This window comes from Zophobas morio, unplaced genomic scaffold (genome assembly GCF_036711695.1).
Source record: "Zophobas morio isolate AGI-343-1 ecotype UQ-CSIRO unplaced genomic scaffold, CSIRO_AGI_Zmor_V1 ptg000006l, whole genome shotgun sequence".
Lineage (NCBI taxonomy): Eukaryota > Metazoa > Arthropoda > Insecta > Coleoptera > Tenebrionidae > Zophobas > Zophobas morio.
The window spans coordinates 15,898,301-15,921,334 of NW_026972111.1; the positions used below are offsets into that span (position 1 = coordinate 15,898,301).

Here is a 23,034-nt window from a genome sequence, read left to right on the forward strand (position 1 = left end):
CAGTATGATAATTTTATACAAACAATTTTAACTTATTACAATCAAAGTTTTCCCATTGTTAAAAAACGTAAACAAAGCGCCAATAAGCATTGTTGGATGGATGAAGAGTTGTCGCATATAAAAAACACAGTCTCTTTTTTGGCAAATTGTTGTTCTATAAATGGATCATTTAAACCTGTTTACAATGAATACAAAAAGTGTTACTCAAAGCTTTTATTAGAAAAAAAGAAACTTCTTAATGGGCCGTATGATTAAAAGTGAGCATTTGCTCGTACTCGTTGTTTTTGGAGCATATGCTTCGCTATATATGAATAAAACAGTGAGCAAACGGTTTTGCTCATACTTTGGTGTTGGAGCTTGAGCAAGTGCTCTAAATTTGAAGTAGCTGCTTACACTTGAGCAAATGATATGAATAAAAGAGAGCGTTTACTTACATTGTGGAGCACTTGCTCACAAATTGATGCGTCTCCTATAAAGGAGACGCAACTTATGTTGGATGGAACAGTATTTCAGAAAATGGCAGACATGGTTGTTCTACGAAAAACTAAACATTATAAGGAGCATAGGGAAACCAACATAGGTGACTATAAAACCTTGTACAGGTAAGCTTAGAACATTTGTCATTATAAAAGTATATTACGATTAATAGCACGTGTTGCAGATTTTCTGCAGAAAATGTTACTTGGTTAGCAGATTACTTTTTAAATGATTGTACTGAAACCAGGGGAGGTGCTTTGTCGCCAAAAATGAAAATGAAAATTTTTTTGAGGTGTTTAGCCAATCCCGGTTTTCAGTCAGGAATAGCAGAAGAATTAGGCGTTCATCAGTCGACAGTATCAAAAGTAGTTACATTTGTCACAACAAGGGTCACAGCAAAAGTTTCATCATGGATCAAATTTCCACACACTGAACAAGATATTTTGCAGGCTTTAGAAGACTGGCAAAATGTCAATCACTTTCCGGGGGTCATTGGGGTCATTGATTGTACCCATATTAGAATTGAAAAACCAGGTCGTCATGGGGATGAATATATCAATAGAAAAGGATGGCCCAGTATCAATGTACAAGCGACTTGCAACGCCCAAGAAATGTTTACAAGTGTTGATGCCAGTTGGCCAGGTTCGGTGCATGATACTAGAGTATGGAAAAACTCCACAATTCGGGAAGTTGTGCAAAAGTTTCCGAATGCTAGCTTATTGGGGGATCAGGGATATGGCTTGGAACTGTCACTATTGACACCATATAGAAACACAGATACCGAAGCAAAATTACACTATAATCGGCTGTTGAAACGAGAACGTTGCATTATTGAACGCTGTTTTGGCCAAGTGAAACGACGATTTCCTATACTGAAATATATATGCAGATTAAAACTTAGGAGAATATCACGTATTATTATTTGTTGTTTCATCATGCACAACATAGCAAAGCATCTTAAAGATGAAGAGTTTCCTGAAGAAGAAGATGAAGACGACACTGATGAAAATGATGAAGACGACAATCAAAATCAACATATCCCTGACAACGAGATGTTGCAACGTGCACGTGTAAAACGAGATGAAATTGCTGATATAATTGTTCGACGTCACCTTTATTAGAAGATGTTTCTTAATTAAAGCAGCCAAAAAAGAGTTGAATATGCATTGTTAAATATCGTTTATTTGGTATAATACACATATTATCACTGTCAGTTTATTCCAGTCGTTCCATTTTCTTCAAAATATACTCCCTTTGCATTCTTGCGGTTTTTAGTTGCTCCAACAACACAAGTCTTTGTAGTTCCGTTGTGGTTAAACTGTGTGTTTCCTCAGTCTCGTAGTTGTAAAGTTTTGACTTCTTGGGCTCGGAAGAACGTCTACTCTTTTCACAGTTCTTTTCCTCTCTGTGTTTGGGCTCACATTCTTGTGCCCTTTTCGCCATACCTGCTACAGCAGGTTCTACAAAAAAATGTTATTTTATAGCATTATAGAGTTTATTATGTAAAAGGGTATATCATGTGTATTAAACACAGATGCGATAGGTATCTACCCGGAATTTTTTTGATTGTTGGATTATCATCTCCTTCAAGTATCTTATACAAGACCTTCTCCCACTCATGCAAAGTAATGCGTTTGTTTCCGGTCTTCTGTTTGTCGGTCTTCTTCTTGAGCCGCGATTTCATATTGTTAATTTTTTTCTTCAACTGTTGTTGGCTGATGTGAAGCCCTAAGTGGACTTCATACAATTCCACCACCTCCAGTAAGGATTTTTCTTTTTTTGCTTTTTCATTTGGTAACTGAGATTTTGATAGTAATTCAGGTCGTTTTTCGATTTCTCGGACTATAAATAATTGGGAATTTGCAGTTTTCCCAGCACCGGACCCCGGCGATTCACAGCCACTTGACGAACTCATCTGTACAATGCACTGATGATAACCGAACTAAATGAAAATCATGGATAGCGAATTGTGGTTTTTTAAATAATCTCTTCATGGTCGTCGTTCTTATAGGAAATAAGCTATCGATGGGTGTTTTTATGAAGATAACGAATATGAGCGTTTGCTTCAGAGTAAGAAGCAAATGCTCTTAAGTAAAAGGTTTAGTTTATTCATACTGATTGAAGTATGTGCTCATACTCATACTTTTTACTCTAAGCATGTGCTCATACTTCGTACTCATGCTCACGAGCAACTGCTTCTTTTTATTCATACGGCCCAATGACCAACTCATAAACAGTTCCAAAAATAAATCAAAAACAATGTGGAAGATAATTAACACTAATATAAAAAATAAAAAAGACACTCACGAATTTACAAAACTTGTCACTGATAATAATGAAACGATAAAAGATCCTCAACTAGCGGCTGAAATTTTTAATAACTATTTTTTATCGATAGGAAGCAATGTAAATATTTCGAACGACTATCCATTAAAAATCAGAAGAGTACCTGAATCCCTTTTATTATTGCCTGTCACAGAAGCCGAAGTCGAGATAGCAATTCGAAATTTAAAGCCGAAATATTCGTCGGAATATGATCAAATTTCAAGTATAACAATTAAAAAAAATTGCACATTTTATTATAGATCCACTAAAGTAAGTAAAAATCTCTATCATTAAGCCCCTTTATAAAAAAGGCTGCCATTTTTCAGTGGAAAGTTATAGACCAATTAGTTTAATGAGTTCTTTTTCGAAAATTTTTGAGAAAATTATCTATGAGAGGCTTATATCTTTCTTTAGTGCAAAAAATATTTTGTCAAATAGTCAGCATGGATTTAGGACAAAGCCTTCTACTATCACAGCAATTTTTCAATTCATAACAAATGTATACGGTATTATTGACACAAGTAACATTGGTTTGGGTGTTTTTTTGGACTTATCAAAAGCTTTTGATAATGTCAACCATAAACTGTTATTAAACAAATTGGAAAACTACGGTGTAAGAGGTAATGTACACAACTTACTTGATTCGTATTTAAGAGATAGAACATAAAAAGTTAATATTGCAAAAAATGGACATGAATACGTATCTAATGGAAAAAAGATTGCTTGTGGTGTTCCGCAGGCAAGTATACTCGGTCCGTTATTATTTCTCGTATACATCAATGACCTATCGTATAATATTAAAAAAACTGATTCACATATAATAAATTATGCAGATGACACTAGTGTACTAATACAAGGACAAAATATAAAAGATCTATCCGAAAAACTAAATTTCATACTTCCAGAATTTCGAACTTGGTTTCATACAAATGGTCTAAAACTTAACGAAAATAAAACACATTTAATGCTGTTCCATCACATTAATAACAACAATAATTATGTCAAAAAGGTAGTACTTGACAAGACCACGCTAAATCTCGAGCCACACGTAAATTTTCTAGGGGTCGAAATTGACGAAAATTTAACATGGAACTATCATTTTGAGAGTATAACAAAAAAACTTAGTACTGTGTGTTACATGCTTAGGGAATTGAAAAAAGTAGTCAACCTCGAAACTCTATTAAGTTGTTATTACGGTCATTTCTTTTCTATCCTTAAGTATGGTATTATGTTCTGGGGAAATTTTGATAACAATCAAGTGTTTGTTATGCAAAAAAGAGCGATGAGAATAATAGCAAGTTTCAAAATGACGGATTCGTGTAGGGGTGTATTCAAAAAATACAATATATTAACGAAAACCGGGTTATATATTTACGAATGTCTATGTTTTCATCAACAACATAAAAACTATTTTCAAAAAGCTTTAATCAGCGAAAGTTGCACAAGAAAAACGGAGATCTACCGTTATCCACGTCATAGAACAACAGTGTTTGAAAACAGCTGTTACTACCAGTCCCTCAAATTATATAATTCGTTACCTCAGAACTATAGAGCAATGCAGTTAAGTGTTTTCAAAAAGCAAGTAAAACATAAATTGGTAAAAGCTGAATTATATACATTAAAAGAATTCTCACAAATCATATTCATTTGAAATATTAGTTTATATGTATATCTGTATCATGTAGTTACTGTCTTCTATAATTTTTGTGTTTGTGACTAGATTATATAAATTTTATCAAATTTTATTGTACATGTCTCCACTTTTCAATGACGAATATCAAACACGTTTGTATGTCCCTGATATTAATAAATATTATTATTATTACAATTAAATTTTTTGATTCAAAAATGAGGCTAATATTTTGACCAGAAAGTTGTTAAATCTTTTATTATTATTATTATGGATATCAATATTCATAGAGACAGTTGTTCATAGAGAAACTTTGAAATTTAGATCTACGATACAAACACTAACTAAAATATGTTCATTTAATTTCTCAAAAACATAAGGACCTTATTTGAAAATATTGTTGAACAAATTTCGTACCTTTACTTTAATTTTGCTTTGTGTAGTCCTAAAAAAATTCATGGATACATTTTTAATTGATTAAATAAATCTTTACCGAAATATGCATACCACAATATGTCATTGCTTATGCTTGAATAATGTTCAATGTCTTATTTTATCAATAAATATCTGTTTTACATTGTGATAAATATTGCATTGCATATATTCAAACCAATGTAATTGTGTTTATTAAGCTGTAGCTTTAGCACTACCATCACTTTTCTAAGATTTGTATTGAAATTTGTTGGTTAGCCAGAACCTAGCAACAAAATTTAACTATTTCTGTCTTTTCCTACTGCTTATAGTATAAAAAAAAACTTATTTTGGTAGGAGTATTAAATATTATTGTAACTGATAAGTAAGTTGCAGATGCAATACCGTCACTCTAACAAAATGTAATTTAAACAAGAAGCATATTTAAGCATCAGCCTAATGGAATTTCATTTTAGTGTTTTATCGAGATTAGAAAACATTTACGTAGGTACATCTTACAAAATGTTAAATGCAGATATTAAAACTTTTCTTGGGATAAACACTGTTGCGTCAAGTTCGGATTTCGTGGGATTAATACGACAGTGGTATATCCGAAATTTGTTAGCTACGCAAAAACGTAATCAAACAGGAATTTAATTATCGTAAGCTAATTTCTGTAAGTGACGAACCTGTTTTATTAAGAGATTTGTAACATTTAAGTATAAAATCTATTTTTAGTACATAAGAAAGTAAGCAATTACTAAATCACTTCCTTCTGAAAAAAAAAGTGTTTTTATTATTTAAGATATTTGCTGTAATTTATGTAAGCAAAAGCTATAAATAATTTATTAATTTGCTCTAAAGCCCGATGAATGAAATTTTATAATAAAGTGAAAAATCAATCCTCAGCTAAAAACTGGTAAATTAAAAAAAATCTTTAGTCGATTTTATTTTATTTCAAAACTACTAGGAAGGTCGGAATTTCCGTAATAAACTAATGTCTTTATACAAGTGCAACTAAAAAAACAATTTAACAATTTGCAAATTAATAAATACATATATTACGGTACAAATAAATTAATTTATCTGTTGCTTTTTGGTGATGCTATGCATTTTTAGTTTATGACAGGAAGTTTTGCTATTTAATTTATTGGTGAATATTACGCTGATGTCCCTGTTAAAAATGCCCAATCAAATCCAATATAACCCAATCTAAGTTAGATTGGACCAGATTGTGTTTGATTGGGTTAATTGGGATTCAATTTGAACTTATATTGGATTTGATTGGGCAAACACAATTAAGGGCTTTGATTGGATTTGATTGGATTTGATTGTGAAAATTGGAAATAATTGTGTATTACCAATAAAAACATCTAAAAAGCAAAATGTGATGTAATAAATACAATTTAGGTTTGGAGTGTGCTAGAACGTGCAAATGGAACATTTTATTTTATTTTATCACTAACATTGATGTCCCTAATATAAATAATTTTGTTGCTTTCGTTTAGATTCCCAAAATGGCTTTGAGTTATCATTTACAATAAAATGCCGTAAAAGATAATTATTTATTATGGAAATAAAACGCTTATTGAAACGACTATAACGAAAAATACAATTATTTGAAAAAAGCACCCCCTTCACGAATAGAATAAGTTGTTAACATTTTATTACCCGAGAACAAGGCTCGAAAGAATTCTGAATCGATCACAAGAATATACATCTATATGCATATTTAAAAAAAATTCATAAATATGTTCTGCGTATTAGCAACCCCCATAGGGGGGTCGACGGGGAACGTAACCACCCACTTCGATGAGAAGTCGTAAAGAAACACATTACGCAACCATTTTGCATCCTACGGCAACGATACGGACCGTAGGTGCCTCAATTTCACGTTTAAACGACGGTCACAGTGTCGCCCAATCTGGCCCAATCAAATCCAATCCCAAATTGGGGGCGCCCAATCAAACCCAATCTGCGAATAATTCGCACGCCAATCGCACAAAGAAGGTAAAAAATGACCACCACAATGGTCACGTGGTACGCAAGCAAACATATTATCACTATTATAGCGAAAAATAATTTGTTTTTAATAAACAACCCTTTTACGCGGGTTTGAGTGTTAATATTATCCGACAGGAGTATATTTTTGGGAAAAAATTCTGTGTTCGACACGATAGGATTTATGACGATAAGCATACTCAAAAAAAATGCATAAATATTGTCTGCGTATTAGCAACCCCCATAAGGGGGTCGACGGAGAACGTAACCACCCACTTCGATGAGAAGTCGTAAAGAAACACATTACGCAACCATTTTGCATCCTACGGCAACGATACGGACCGTAGGTGCCTCAATTTCACGTTTAAACGACGGTCACAGTGTCGCCCAATCTGGCCCAATCAAATCCAATCCCAAATTGGGGGCGCCCAATCAAATCCAATCTGCGAATAATTCGCACGCCAATCGCACAAAGAAGGTAAAAAATGACCATCACAATGGTCACGTGGTACGCAAGCAAACATATTATCACCATTATAGCGAACAATAAACCTTTTTTAAAAAACAACCCTTTTACGCGGGTTTAAGTGTTAATACTATCCGACAGGAGTACATTTTTGGGCAAAAATTCTGTGTTCGACACGATAACGTTTACATCGATAAGCATACCAAAAAATATGCATAAATATTGTCTGCGTATTAGCAACCCCCATAAGGGTGTCGACGGAGAACGTAACCACCCACTTCGATGAGAAGTCGTAAAGAAACACATTACGCAACCATTTTGCATCCTACGGCAACGATACGGACCGCACGTGCCTCAATATTACGTTTGAACGACGTTCACAGTGTCGCCCAATCTCGCCCAATCAAATCCAATCCCAAATTGGGGGCGCCCAATCAAATCCAATCTGCGAATAATTCGCACGCCAATCGCACAAAGCAGGTAAAAAATGACCACCACAATGGTCACGTGGTACGCAAGCAAACATATTATCACTATTATAGCGAAAAATAATTTGTTTTTAATAAACAACCCTTTTACGCGGGTTTAAGTGTTAATATTATCCGACAGGAGTATATTTTTGGGAAAAAATTCTGTGTTCGACACGATAGGATTTATGACGATAACTATACTCAAAAAAATGGCATAAATATTTTCTGCGTATTAGCAACCCTCATAAGGAGGTCGACGGAGAACGTAACCACCCACTTCGATGAGAAGTCGTAAAGAAACACATTACGCAACCATTTTGCATCCTACGGCAACGATACGGACCGTGGGTGCCTCAATATTACGTTTAAACGACGGTCACAGTGTCGCCCAATCTGGCCCAATCAAATCCAATCCCAAATTGGGGGCGCCCAATCAAATCCAATCTGCGAATAATTCGCACGCCAATCGCACAAAGAAGGTAAACAATGACCACCACAATGGTCACGTGGTACGCAAGCAAACATATTATCACTATTATAGCGAAAAATAAAACTTTTTTAAAAAACAACCCTTTTACGCGGGTTTAAGTGTTAATACTGTCCGACCAGAGTATATTTTTGGGAAAAAATTCTGTGTTCGACACGATAACGTTTACAGCGATAAGCATACCAAAAAAAATGCATAAATATTGTCTGTGTATTAGCAACCCCCATAAGGGGGTCGACGGAGAACGTCACCACCCACTTCGATGAGAAGTCGTAAAGAAACACATTTCGCAACCATTTTGGGCACCTACGGCAACGATACGGACCGTAGGTGCCTCAATTTCACGTTTAAACGACGATCAAAGTGTCGCCCAATCTGGCCCAATCAAATCCAATCCCAAATTGGGGGCGCCCAATCAAATCCAATCTGCGAATAATTCGCACGCCAATCGCACAAAGAAGGTAAAAAATGACCACCACAATGGTCACGTGGTACGCAAGCAAACATATTATCACTATTATAGCGAAAAATAAAACTTTTTTAAAAAACAACCCTTTTACGCGGGTTTAAGTGTTAATACTGTCCGACCAGAGTATATTTTTGGGAAAAAATTCTGTGTTCGACACGATAACGTTTACAGCGATAAGCATACCAAAAAAAATGCATAAATATTGTCTGCGTATTAGCAACCCCCACAAGGGGGTCGATGGAGAACGTCACCACCCACTTCGATGAGAAGTCGTAAAGAAACACATTTCGCAACCATTTTGCATCCTACGGCAACGATACGGACCGTAGGTGCCTCAATATTACGTTTAAACGACGGTCACAGTGTCGCCCAATCTGGCCCAATCAAATCCAATCCCAAATTGGGGGCGCCCAATCAAATCCAATCTGCGAATAATTCGCACGCCAATCGCACAAAGAAGGTAAAAAATGACCACCACAATGGTCACGTGGTACGCAAGCAAACATATTATCACTATTATAGCGAACAATAAAACTTTTTTAAAAAACAACCCTTTTACGCGGGTTTAAGTGTTAATACTGTCCGACCGGAGTATATTTTTGGGAAAAAATTCTGTGTTCGACACGGTAAGATTTATGACGATAAGCATAATCAAAAAAATTGCATAAATATTTTCCTGCGTATTAGCAACCCCCATAAGGGAGTCGACGGAGAACGTAACCACCCACTTCGATGAGAAGTCGTAAAGAAACACATTACGCAACCATTTTGCATCCTACGGCAACGATACGGACCGTGGGTGCCTCAATATTACGTTTAAACGACGGTCACAGTGTCGCCCAATCTGGCCCAATCAAATCCAATCCCAAATTGGGGGCGCCCAATCAAATCCAATCTGCGAATAATTCGCACGCCAATCGCACAAAGAAGGTAAAAAATGACCACCACAATGGTCACGTGGTACGCAAGCAAACATATTATCACTATTATAGCGAACAATAAAACTTTTTTAAAAAATAACCCTTTTACGCGGGTTTAAGTGTTAATATTATCCGACAGGAGTATATTTTTGGGAAAAAATTCTGTGTTCGACACGATAGGATTTATGACGATAAGCATACTCAAAAAAAAATGCATAAATATTTTCCTGCGTATTAGCAACCCCCATAAGGAGGTCGACGGAGAACGTAACCACCCACTTCGATGAGAAGTCGTAAAGAAACACATTACGCAACCATTTTGCATCCTACGGCAACGATACGGACCGTAGGTGCCTCAATATTACGTTTAAACGACGGTCACAGTGTCGCCCAATCTGGCCCAATCAAATCCAATCCCAAATTGGGGGCGCCCAATCAAATCCAATCTGCGAATAATTCGCACGCCAATCGCACAAAGAAGATAAAAAATGACCACCACAATGGTCACGTGGTGCGCAAGCAAACATATTATCACTATTATAGCGAACAATAAACCTTTTTTAAAAAACAACCCTTTTACGCGGGTTTAAGTGTTAATATTATCCGAGAGAAGTATATTTTTGGGAAAAAATTCTGTGTTCGACACGATAACGTTTACAGCGATAAGCATACCAAAAAAAAATTGCATAATATTTTCTACAAATTACCAACCCCAATAAGGGGGTCAACGGAGAACGTAACCACCCACTTCGATGAGAAGACGTAAAGAAACACATTACGCAACCATTTTGCATCCTACGGCAACGATACGGACCGCACGTGCCTCAATATTACGTTTAAACGACGTTCACAGTGTCGCCCAATCTCGCCCAATCTGCGAATAATTCGCACGCCAATCGCACAAAGCAGGTAAAAAATGACCTCCACAATGGTCACGTGGTACGCGAGCAAACATATTATCACTATTATAGCGAACAATAAAACTTTTTTAAAAAACAACCCTTTTACGCGGGTTTAAGTGTTAATATTATCCGAGAGAAGTATATTTTTGGGAAAAAATTCTGTGTTCGACACAATGAAATGTATAACTGTAATCATGATTAAAAAAGTTATATAAATATTTTGTATAAATTAGCAACCCCTGTAAGGGGGTTGACGCTGAACGTAACGACCCACTTTGATAAGAAAACGTAAAGGGACACATAACAATTATTTTTTATTCTACGGGAATGGTCCTGACCAGACTTGGCTCAATATTGCGTTTAAACGACATTCATAGTGTCGCCCAATCAAATACAATCTGCGAATAATCCGCACACCCATCTCACACAGAAGGTACAGAATAACCACCAGGGTGGTAATCTGGTACGCAAGCAAGCATATTATCACCATTTTAACGAATAATAAAACTTTTTTAGAAAACAACCCTGTTACGGGGTTTTAAGGGTTAATACTGCACCACCGGAGTATACTATTGGAAAAAAATTCTGTGTTCGACACAATAAAATGTATAACTATAAACATGAGAAGTTAGATATTTTGTATAAATTAGCAACCCCTGTATGAGTGTTGACGCAGAACGTACTGACTCACTTAATAATAATAATAATAATAATCGTAATTTATTATCCAACAGACAAAGATCTATGTGGATACTTGTACATAACTCCGGATAAGTATACACAAATACATATAACAAAAAAAGAAAGAAATCAATACAAAACAATTATATAACTAAACACTAATCACTAAAAAATTATATAACTCAACATGCAGGAATGTCAACTACAGTGGCGTAAGAACTGCATTTTTACACAGATAAGTGAAATGTTTGATATTCTGTAAAAAGATGTCAGCAAGAGGAGCAATATTATTGTAACTTCTGCACATATTATATAACGGCGAATAGAAATGTTGATTAGTTCTACACCAATCTATTGCAAATGTTCCAGCATATCTACAATTTAAGCGCGGTATGTGAAAACTAAGATTACCAAGCAGATTTTGTGAAAAAATTTTCCCGTGAATCAGCTGATGTAAAAATATAATATTTGCCACCGTTCTTCTATCCTTCAACGAGTATAGATTAAATTCATTGAAAAGAACTACGCTCGAACAAGTTCTTACGGGATATCTGCCGAATTTAACATAAAATAAATGTTTACAAAATTTTCTTTGAATACGCTCTATTGAAGATATATGAATTTTGTAGTATGGATCCCATACGACGGATGAATATTCCAGTTTAGAACGAATAAATGAATAATATAATACAAGCAAAGAATCAACATTGGTAAAACCGACAGTATTTCTTATAATAAACCCTAACATTCTATTAGCATGATCACAAATATGTTGAAAATGGGGTATAAATGACAATTTTGAATCAACCACAACACCAAGGTCTTTAATTTGGAATATTCTATCTATTTCTGTATCGTTTAATTCATACTTAAATTGTGTAGTATCAGGTGATCTAGAAAAGGTTATTACTTTACATTTGGCTACATTAATATTTTGTTTATTATTGTGACACCATATAATAAAATTATTAAGATCATTTTGAAGCGAGTAACAATCATCAAGCGTGGTAATAGTTTTAGCCACCTTCATGTCATCAGCGTACACAAAGATAGGACACTTAAATTCTAAAAGTGCGTCATTGAAGTATATAATAAATAAAATAGGTCCAAGGTTTGACCCTTGCGTTACACCACTCGTAGTTACATAAGTTTGAGAGCGAAAACCACGGTACTCAACATACTGAATGCGATTACACAAAAAGGATTGAAATAACTTTATTAAATTACTACACAGGCCAAATTTGCTCAACTTATCAAGCAAAATCGAGTGATTAACCACATCGAAAGCTTTAGATAAATCTGTGTAAATAACATCAACTTGTTTTTTACTTTCAAGAGAATCAGATATGTATTGGATGTATTCACACAGATTTGTTGAAGTTGACTTTCCTTTTATAAAGCCATGTTGACTGGGGCTAAGTTGATTAGATACATGACTATATAAATTATTAGCTACAATTCTTTCAAAGATCTTAGTAAAATTTGAAACTATTGCAATGGGCCTATAATTCTCGATGTTATTACGTACGCCAGATTTGAAGACCGGGATAACTTTAGTAGACTTCCACTTATTAGGATATGCAGCCTCAGCAATAATTAAATTAAACAAGTAGCAAAGGGGTTCACATAAACAAGAAATACAGTCTTTTACAAGGAAAGCAGGCACATTGTCAGGACCCATAGTAAAATTAGAATTGACTTTTTTGACGGCATCCAAAATATCACAGGTATTTATTACGAAATTGTGTAAGACGCTCACTATATCACTTTCTCTATCACAGACTGGGAAACTATCACAGATATTATCACTACTAAAGACGTCACTGAAATGAATCGCGAAATGATTGACAATTTCTTGTGGATCAGTTAGTTCAATACCATTATTGAACACATGGCCTGGGATACTCGAGACATTTTTCTTTTGATTAATATATGCCCATAAATGAGATGAGAACTCGTGAAGAGACGCATAACACAACTGTTTTGTATTCTACGGCAATGATCCTGACCAGACGTGGGTCAAAATTACGTTTAAACGACGTTCACAATGTCATCAGTCAATTCAATTTTGAAACATTGTTTGTAATCCAGGTTCAGGTGGAATCGGTATTTTGGGTTGCCTATTTTAAAAACATAAATGGATCATCTTAGCTGAATAACCCTGTATATGCAATAATTTTAAACACGGTATTCCCCACCCTGGTAGTATCGAAATATAGAAAAAACAAATTGAAAATCGAATGGGGCAAAACCTCCGTGAACCACCTTCGATACGAAGACGCTCAGCCACCTCGTAAACAGAGTTGGAAAAACGTTCGAATAAAAACGACGTAAACACTTTCAGTTTCAATTAAAAGTAAAACCGACTTTTTGCTGCTTATCACTCATTCATGGATTCATTCATCGTTAATGGTCAGTGCTAAAGTTTTTTTGGTAATGCTTCATGACGATCGACTTTTGATTTTAACGGATGTTTGGTCCTTGCCACAACGATTTTACATTGTTTATTGGAACAAAAATAAGAGTAACTTAGAATGCTACAAGAAGTGTTGAAAATGTTGTCCCTGAGTAGCAATACAGGCGTCAGAGCGTCGCAAGATGTTTGTTGATAAATATCACTTGTTCTTGAAGCTCTACGATATTTTCTGGACACTGTTGATTTCCACAAACTAACTGTTGCATCCAACCGATACACGTTTATCGAAAACGGTCTCTTGAACTCGTACTTGTTGACGAGCATGTGGAGTCTCATCGGACAAAAAATGAGTGTTGTCGCTATTGAACTAGTAAGTTGCATGGTTCGAAAAAAACGTTTTTTAGGAATCATGATAAAACAATATCGTAAATGGCGTTGGCATGGCACTAACGAAGAAAAACAATTCCGTGAAATCTACGTTGAATGGTTTCATTAACGTATGTTTGTATTACATACACCATTGTCTTTTCAAATTTATGATCCGGTCTTCCCCATCGTAGCAGTGTTTAAAGTTCCTATCCAGTGTTTCTACCAAATCCGAAAACACCAAACTAACACTAGGCTTATTCTTTATTTGAATATCAGAGTGCAGGTCCTATTAACAGAAATCAGTCTCTAAACGTGGAATCATATTACCTATCTCTTGGTGTGCGAAAAAGACGAGGATACAAGCTAGAGCTGGTCGCCCATCAAACGTCTTTTAATCTATCGTCTTCGACGTACCATATGAAATGCGAAAAAGGACCATTAACTATATAGACGATTCTTGCCGTCAGCCTTCGTATCATTACAAACAGGATAGTGATACAAATGGTATAATTTGTTGTCAGCTTAACCAAAATATCATCAGTATTCATCAGTGATATTACTGAATACCTGTGTAGGTACTTTTAAAAACGAGATACCGTCGCGAGCAAAAAATTCTGGTCGTCAGTATCAGCGTGTGCCATTTAATTCGGTGCACAAAAATGACATTGACGACTAGAATTTTTTGCTCACGATGATAGGTGCGATTTTAATGTCGGCCTTTCCATGTGAAACAGCATGTGTGAATAAACATGTGTTCGCACGATTGATGAAACAATTGAGGACGCTCGTTTAGGTAACCAATTTGAAAAACCGTCGTCATTTATTGGTTTGGGTTCTTCACTTCCGATCGGCACCTATTATAGGTCTAAAGTTCAAACTTCTATTATGGGCTGTAACACGTTTCTACATATAAAACGCTGTGGTGTCCAAATGTGGATTCAAATTTGGCGAAAAAAAAAAAACAACGGGACGAAATCGCATTTGAATAATTTGAATAAAAGAAATTAAGAAAATCGTTAAATCTTGGCAACCAAGTGTAACGTTTCATCCATGTGTGAATTTAGGGCGACATGTTTGGGTTATCACAAGGCATTGAAATGATTATAATTTTATTTATTTGCTTAAAAGGTGGCTTTCATACGTACATACTTACTAGAAAGCTCTCGAGAAAACCCAAGGCGTCGTACCGAGGCGGCGTATGAGTTTATTTCGTAACAATAATAAAAATAATAATAATGTTAAGCGGGTATTACGGACATCAATGCGAATATTGTATTAGTATTTATCTTCCCTTGTCCATGAATGAGGTTGTCAATGTATTAAATGAAATATAGCACTAAAAACAGATTCACTCTCATTGATCGAATATGTATTAGTGTCGGTGTTACAAAAATTTATCAGGAATCTTTGCCGCAAAAAGTACAATCGTTTAATTGTGTCGGCTAGAAGTTTCAACATTCAGGCGTGGTGCTTATTATAAAAACATCGAGAATTAACCGATTAGGTATTTTTGTATGCTTGTAGCGTACGTTAAAGCAAAACGAATTACGATATTCAATGTTCAGTTATTCCTAATGTAGTTAAGTCTTTTACTATTATATCATCAATATTGATGTTCCTCATTCCTCTCTATTGTAATTGTCGCTAAATGCTTTGCTTACTTTCATAACCTCAGTCATTGGGATATTGTCGAATTTGGAATAGTAATTTACACAACTAGTTCGGGATAGCCTGCTTCCCGCATGAATGCTTGTTTGCGGCACGACCGAAGGGAGTGCCGCATTTGCGTGAATGCGGGAAGCAGGCTCACGAACGTGTTGTGTACAATATTTTTTGCAACGAATAAACCTTTAAACTGAAGAAATTAACTGTGAGTTATTTATAAACAATGGCGCCGTCAACACATCACAATGTTGACACTACGCGAGTATTTTAAGGTTACCATGGCAACGGGAAGTTAAAATGCACGTGTGCGGGAAGTTCGAACTCCCGCACTCTGGTGAATGCACGAAAGCCATCAAAAAAGATCATGAGTGCAAAAATGTATTTCCTATTTGACAATACATCTTATTAATATTATGGTAGGACTCATCACTGACCCGGATATGACCGGCATTTACGGATACTAAAACCTATTAATGTTATGCATTGATTAGATGAATAAAAAAATTTGGCAATCCCAGACTTACAAAATACACATTCGTCAGCTATTATTCTCTAATTTCACCCCATCCCAGGCGTTTCTAATTTGCAGTTTATCTTGCAGACTGGGGGTTAAAAATCCTCCAATCAAGTCAAAACTCGACATTTGCTTATTTCTCAATGCGAAGATTGTTGATACAAAATATCAACCCGTTCGAAGAAATCGTTAAAAACTACCCCCACAACAACCTTGCAGACTGGGGCCTAAAAATACTCTAATCAAGTTAAAATTTGATATTCGCTACTTTTTCAGTACGAGGATTATTGATGTAAAATTTCAGCCCATTCGGAGAAACCCTCAACAATCACCCCCAAAACAACCTTGCAGACTGGGGGTTAAAAATGCTCCAACCAAGTCAAAACTCGATATTTGCTTATTTCTCAATGCGAAGATTCTTGATACAAAATTTCAAGCCGTTCGGAAAAACTTTTAAAAACCACCCTTAAAACAGATTTGCAGACTGGGTGTTAAAAATACTCCAATCAAGTCAAAACTCGACATTTGCTTATTTACTAATACGAAGATTGTTAATACAAGATTTCAATCCGTTCGGAGAAACAGTTAAAAACCACCCCTAAAACAACTTTGCAGACTGAGACTTAAAAATACTCTAATCAAGTTAAAATTTGACATTCACTATTTTTTCAATACGAGGATTACTGATGCAAAATTTCAGCCTATTCCGGAGAAACCCTCAACAATCACCCCCAAAACAACCTTGCAGACTGGGGGTTAAAAATGCTCCAATCAAGTCAAAACTCGATATTTGCTTATTTCTCAATACGAAGATTGTTAATACAAAAATTCAACCCGTTCGGAGAAACGGTTAAAAACTACCCCTAAAACAACCTTGCAGACTGGGGGTTAAAACTATTTTAATCAAGTCAAAATTTCACAATCGCTAGTTTTTCAATACGACGATTTTTGGTGCAAAATTTCAGCCCATTTGGAGCAACCCTCAAAAACCACCCCCAAAACAACCTTGCAGACTGGGGGTTGAAAAATGCTCCAATCAAAACTATATTTGCTTATTTCTCAATACGAAGATTGTTGATACAAAATTTCAGTACATTCGTAGAAATCCTTAAAAGAAACAGACTAGGGATTAAAACAGCCCGGCTACCCAGCGATCGCCTTAAAAGCTCCCTAAACGAATCACTCCAAAAAATTATTTTATTATTTAAATTTAATTTAGTTTTTTTAATTTATTTTTTTATTATTTTATTGTTAATTATTAATTAATTTATTAATATTTAAATTTAAATTTACAAAATATGTAAATCACGAATATAGGATTATTTGTTATAGATACGTGAATTGCGATAATTTGAGTTTATGTTTATCGCTGTTAGATAATAATCAGTTGCTACTATGTAAGGATGCATAAGTTCGGCATTTTTTCGTTCATTCTCTCAATTTGGGGTGTGTTTTTACACGTCATTTTTGCTGTTAACTTGGTTCATTCAGTACATACTATATGCTGGTTTTAAGTTCTTTGGGGTATCTATTATTAAACTTTCATCATCAGTCAAAAAATACAAAGTGGTGTCCAGAAGAGAAAATTTAAAATTCAGAGGAAACAAAATCTTAAAGACATTATTTTAAAGCACATTAGACATTTTTAATTTTTGAGAAACCTAACGTAAAGAAAACGTTTTGAGAGAAAGTTTAAAGTAATAATAGGAAGCTCAAACTTAATTTTATTTGAATTTCATAAAGAACCCAGAAAAGTGCTAATTTCTTAATTAATTATTATTAATAGGAAAACAGATAAAGATCCATTATATTCAATACGACGCAAAATTGTCTTCATAGATCTTACAGCCTTTGGATAGTGTCCACGTCCATTTTTCTAACTTTCTGGTAGATTGTGCTTATTAATTGTTCTTCTAAATTGGCTTCCCAGCCGTTGTTGTAAACCTTTCTACCTAGTATTGCCCAAATGTTGTTTTCGATTGTTCGCACTGGGGGCATTATGGGGGGGATTATCTTTTCTTAGGTACAAAATTTATATTATTTCTTTCTAACCAATCCCTGGACATTCTATTATAATGGCAGCTTGCAAAATCTGGCCAAAATATTACATCGTTGTTATTATCGTGTTGTCATATATTGTTATGTATTGACCGCGTCACCACTAATACGACCAATGAATGGTGCTGAAGCGCCAGCCGGAGATATAGCCCATCAAACCAAAATTTTATCTTCAAATTTTGCTTTCGACTTAAATTTTATTTGAAATTTCTTCTATATTGTTTGTATAAAATCCATCGTTACCTTCCATCTCGGAATAGGCAAACGTAAACTATTTTTCATCGCATAGCATAACCACACGATTATCCAGAAAATGATGAATTCTCAATAGCGAATTTGAAAATAAGAGAGGATTAAAAAAAACTACACTTACAGAAGTATACAATTTTGCACTTTTCAAATTACATTCGGTTAAACGCTTTGGTGACCTGATCTGACCACGTTCATTATAACTGTAAGTGCTCATTCACAATGGGCATAAAGCATAAGGATGTCATAAGCATTAATTCATAAGAATTTAAATATGTTTAGTGCTCTATGCTTCTATTCGTTTACAATGAGTATAATGCTTATGTCATCCTTATGCTTTATGCCTATTGTGAATGAGCACTTATGCTCATTGTGAACGAATACAACCATAGAGCACTAAACATAAATTCATATGCATTAATGCTTATGCCATCCTTATGCTTTATGCCCATGGTAAAGGCATAACTATGCAAAATTTTGAGGAGTCGTTTTCTAATTTCTGAAATTAATTGTCAAATGTTGTATAATTTTTATATATTTTTCAAAAAATTTACATCTATCGTCTACTAAATATAAATACAACGACCTGATTTAAAAAAAATAATTTTTAACTTTCATTTGTTTTTATCTACGACATAGAACTTCTGTTTTTTAAATGACACCAGACACTCTGAATATTTTTTTAAGATTCATGTAGAGATTTTTTCTAAATTTATTGATGTATCATAGTGTACATAATACGTTAATATTTTCAAACATTAATAATTTAATACATCATATTTGCAATAAAATGTCTTGAGTTAATAATGTTTTCGTATAGAAGTTTAATTTTCAAATTTAAAACTCCTATACATTAATAAGTGTTATAAACCGTGTTAAACTTACTATGTAACAAAAATTTTGGTACATTTTTCCGTCACAGTTACCTTGCTAAAAAAATTAAATTAATTTTTACCACAACTTTTTAACAAAATGCGAAACATGGTACATCAATGTATTCAGAAAAAAAAATCACAAGAATTAAAAAAAATATCTAGGATGTCATTTAAAAAACAAAAGTTGAATGTCATAGGCAAAAAAAAGAAAGTTAAAAATCAGTTTTACAATTAAGATCGCAATACATTTAAAATGATTTAATTTGATCTATTCAAAAAAATAAGATAGCTACGGTCCCGGGCTTTTTTTTTCGAACATATGGTATATTTAAATTAAAAAACCTTATCTTTATTATTTTTATTAAACATAAGGCTGAATTATGTATTTAGTTAATTAGCATTTTACCCCCGTCTCCACGATAATCCTAAACTGTATCTATAATTTCAAAATAATCTGTATAGTATATAATTTTGGAAATTGTCTCTAACAAGAACGGCGGACAAATGACAATGAAAGACATAATTTTTCATATTCTAGGTCTAATAAGAGTTATGTAACATCGAGAAAACATGAAACTAGCCATTCCTCAAACGATTCATTGTAAAAATGCTTTATTAATTCAAATAACATATTTTTACTTAATGCAAGCAGTCAGATACAAGTAGAATAAGAAAAGCACTCATGATTTTCTTAAATACTGAACTGATCTGCTAGAATGCAGTGTTGCAGATTTACGGATCTGGTAACGTTGGTCCGATGTGGACGATTTTATGCAGGCAGATATTATATACAGCTAAGCGACACGACGCCCTCTGCAGAAAAGGGGAATGAACTATTTCTGTATAAAATTTGACGTTCAACAGTTTTACCAGACCCACTTTTTTATTTCAATTTTTAATTGTACTGGGCTCAAGAAGGCGATATACATGGTTAAACGTTATCAGACCCGAACCCGGGTCTGGTAACTTCTCAAAAGGTCTGGTAACGTTTACTAGATGTATGGAGTCGGGACTGTATAGGCGGTATAACAACTATATATATATATATATATATATATATATATATAATTGAAATTGTACCTCAATACCCTTCAAGGTAAGTACTTTTTCACACATTAATTATATTGTAGTTATTACTTGTACCTTACATTGAATAAAACATTTTTTAGTGTCGTACATTTTCTTAAGTTGGAAATACTTGTGTATGTTTACGGTGACTTATACAAAGAGCCCCACAATGCCCCACCTTGTGTGAATGTGATATGAATCTGTCACGTTTGGCGACAAATCTCCCAAACTTTGAAATGCTCCTTTTGTCTCTTTTTCAAAATATTTGACACTATATCTGAAGTCGATTTATCGGTTCAGCACCTTAATAAAAATTGGTCGAACGTTGTGTCGACAGAAATTGCCTCGCTCCTGAAGTAACAATGAAACATATCCGGGATTCTCGCGTGTTTATTTATGTTTAAACATCGGGCGAATGTCACGTAGAAATTAGTTTGATTTGAATTAAACCACAATTGAACAAAATTCTCTGAAAATTATAAGTCTTATTTTATCATCGTTATTATAAAGACGTGTTTTTCACATTTTCGAGGAAATGGGGTGACTCGTTCTTCATTTGACCAATACAAAATCTGTTATGACGTCATCAATATACTAGTAGATAATACTAGTCACAGCACGAAAGAAAAATAGTCACAGCGTATTACCAATATAAGACAAAAGACGGCCACATTCAGCATCGAACCACTTTCCGCCTGTCGCACGGCTGCGTTGAACGTCTCGGTGTTCCGCCTTTGCCGCAGCGCCACCGCGACTCCTGTCCGGTGTTAGTAATATAACCGTATTGCGTTGGGTAATGTTTTTTGCAAAAATGTGAACGTTTAGGGAAAAACTGACAGCGAATTCGTACACTACAAGTATAGGAGTATATTTTTATATAACATTAAAATCATTTTTCTGTTTATACATCGAACAAATGTTACGTAGAAATTTGTTTAATTTAATTGAATAAGTTGTCTCCTCAAAACAAAAGACTAAAATTATTATTATATTATAATGCTTATTTTATTAGGTATTATTATAAAAAGATGTGCGTGGTCTTTACATTTTCGAGAAAATGAGGTGACTCGTTCATGATGTTTTCAATAACAGAATTTGTGATGACGTCATCAACATGCATAATTCTAATCGCAGCACAAAAGAGAAGTAGTCACAGCGTTATACTCTGGTTATACCAATGAAAGTAAATAAAAAGTAAGCGGCCAAGTTCGGCAACGAACCCACAATCACAGTCCCGCAGGTCGCCGTTCTCTCTGATACCCACCCACTGCGCTTAGGAGACGTACATACATACAACCCTTGTTGGAAATACGAAAAAACATGAAAGTGACCCATCGTCTGATGGACTCGATTACTACACTTCCTTAGCTTACGCTCGGGAACTAAAACACAAATTAAAAATCGAATGGGCAAAACCGCCATGAACCACCCTCGATGCGATGCCATTGATCCACCTTTTAAAGAGTAAGTGGAAAAACGTTCCAATAAAAACGATGTAAACACTTTCAGTTTCAATTAAAAGTAAAACCAACTTTTTGCTGGTTATCATTCATTCATTCATCGTTAGAGGTCAATGCGGAAGGTTATTTGTTATAGAAATAAATGGTTGACCTGAAAAGGACCGATTTTTGATAATGCTTCATCGTGATCGACTTTTTATTCTGACGGAAGTTTGGTCCTTGTCACAACGATTCCACTTTGTTTATTAGAATACAAATAAGAGCAACTTACAGTGCTACTACCTCTTTACAATACATGTCGAAAATGTTGCCCATAACTAGCAATAAACGCTTCAGAACGTCGCAACATAAACGACCTAAAAAAAACACCGGGAATTCCATCAACTTTGGCGGCTGCCACTTCCACTCGTCGTGGAAGCTCTTTGATAGTTTCTACTGGACACGGTTGATTTTCATAAAATATATGTTTCATCCAAGCGACATCGGCCCACACATTTATTGAAAAGCGTCGTTCGCACATTATGTCAGTGGCATTGTCGTAGGAGGCAAAATGGTTACGTTATGTGTTTCTTTACGACTTCTCATCGAAGTGGGTGGTTACGTTCTCCGTCGACCTCCTTATGGGGGTTGCTAATACGCAGGAAAATATTTATGCATTTTTTTTTGAGTATGCTTATCGTCATAAATCCTATCGTGTCGAACACAGAATTTTTTCCCAAAAATATACTCCGGTCGGACAGTATTAACACTTAAACCCGCGTAAAAGGGTTGTTTTTTAAAAAAGTTTTATTGTTCGCTATAATAGTGATAATATGTTTGCTTGCGTACCACGTGACCATTGTGGTGGTCATTTTTTACCTTCTTTGTGCGATTGGCGTGCGAATTATTCGCAGATTGGATTTGATTGGGCGCCCCCAATTTGGGATTGGATTTGATTGGGCCAGATTGGGCGACACTGTGACCGTCGCTTAAACGTAATATTGAGGCACCCACGGTCCGTATCGTTGCCGTAGGATGCAAAATGGTTGCGTAATGTGTTTCTTTACGACTTCTCATCGAAGTGGGTGGTTACGTTCCCCGTCGACCCCCTTATGGGGGTTGCTAATACGCAGACAATATTT

The 23,034-nt window shown here is 34.9% G+C and overlaps 1 protein-coding gene across 1 annotated transcript; it reads left to right on the plus strand.

The window, feature by feature from the left end:
* The first annotated feature begins 516 nt into the window (after positions 1–516).
* Positions 517–1,598, plus strand: LOC135123859 (putative nuclease HARBI1). Its single transcript, XM_064048736.1, has 3 exons — positions 517–602; positions 662–842; positions 927–1,598. Exons 1-3 carry the CDS (start codon positions 517–519, stop codon positions 1,596–1,598), a joined length of 939 nt encoding a protein of 312 aa, XP_063904806.1.
* The last annotated feature ends 21,436 nt before the right edge of the window (positions 1,599–23,034 follow it).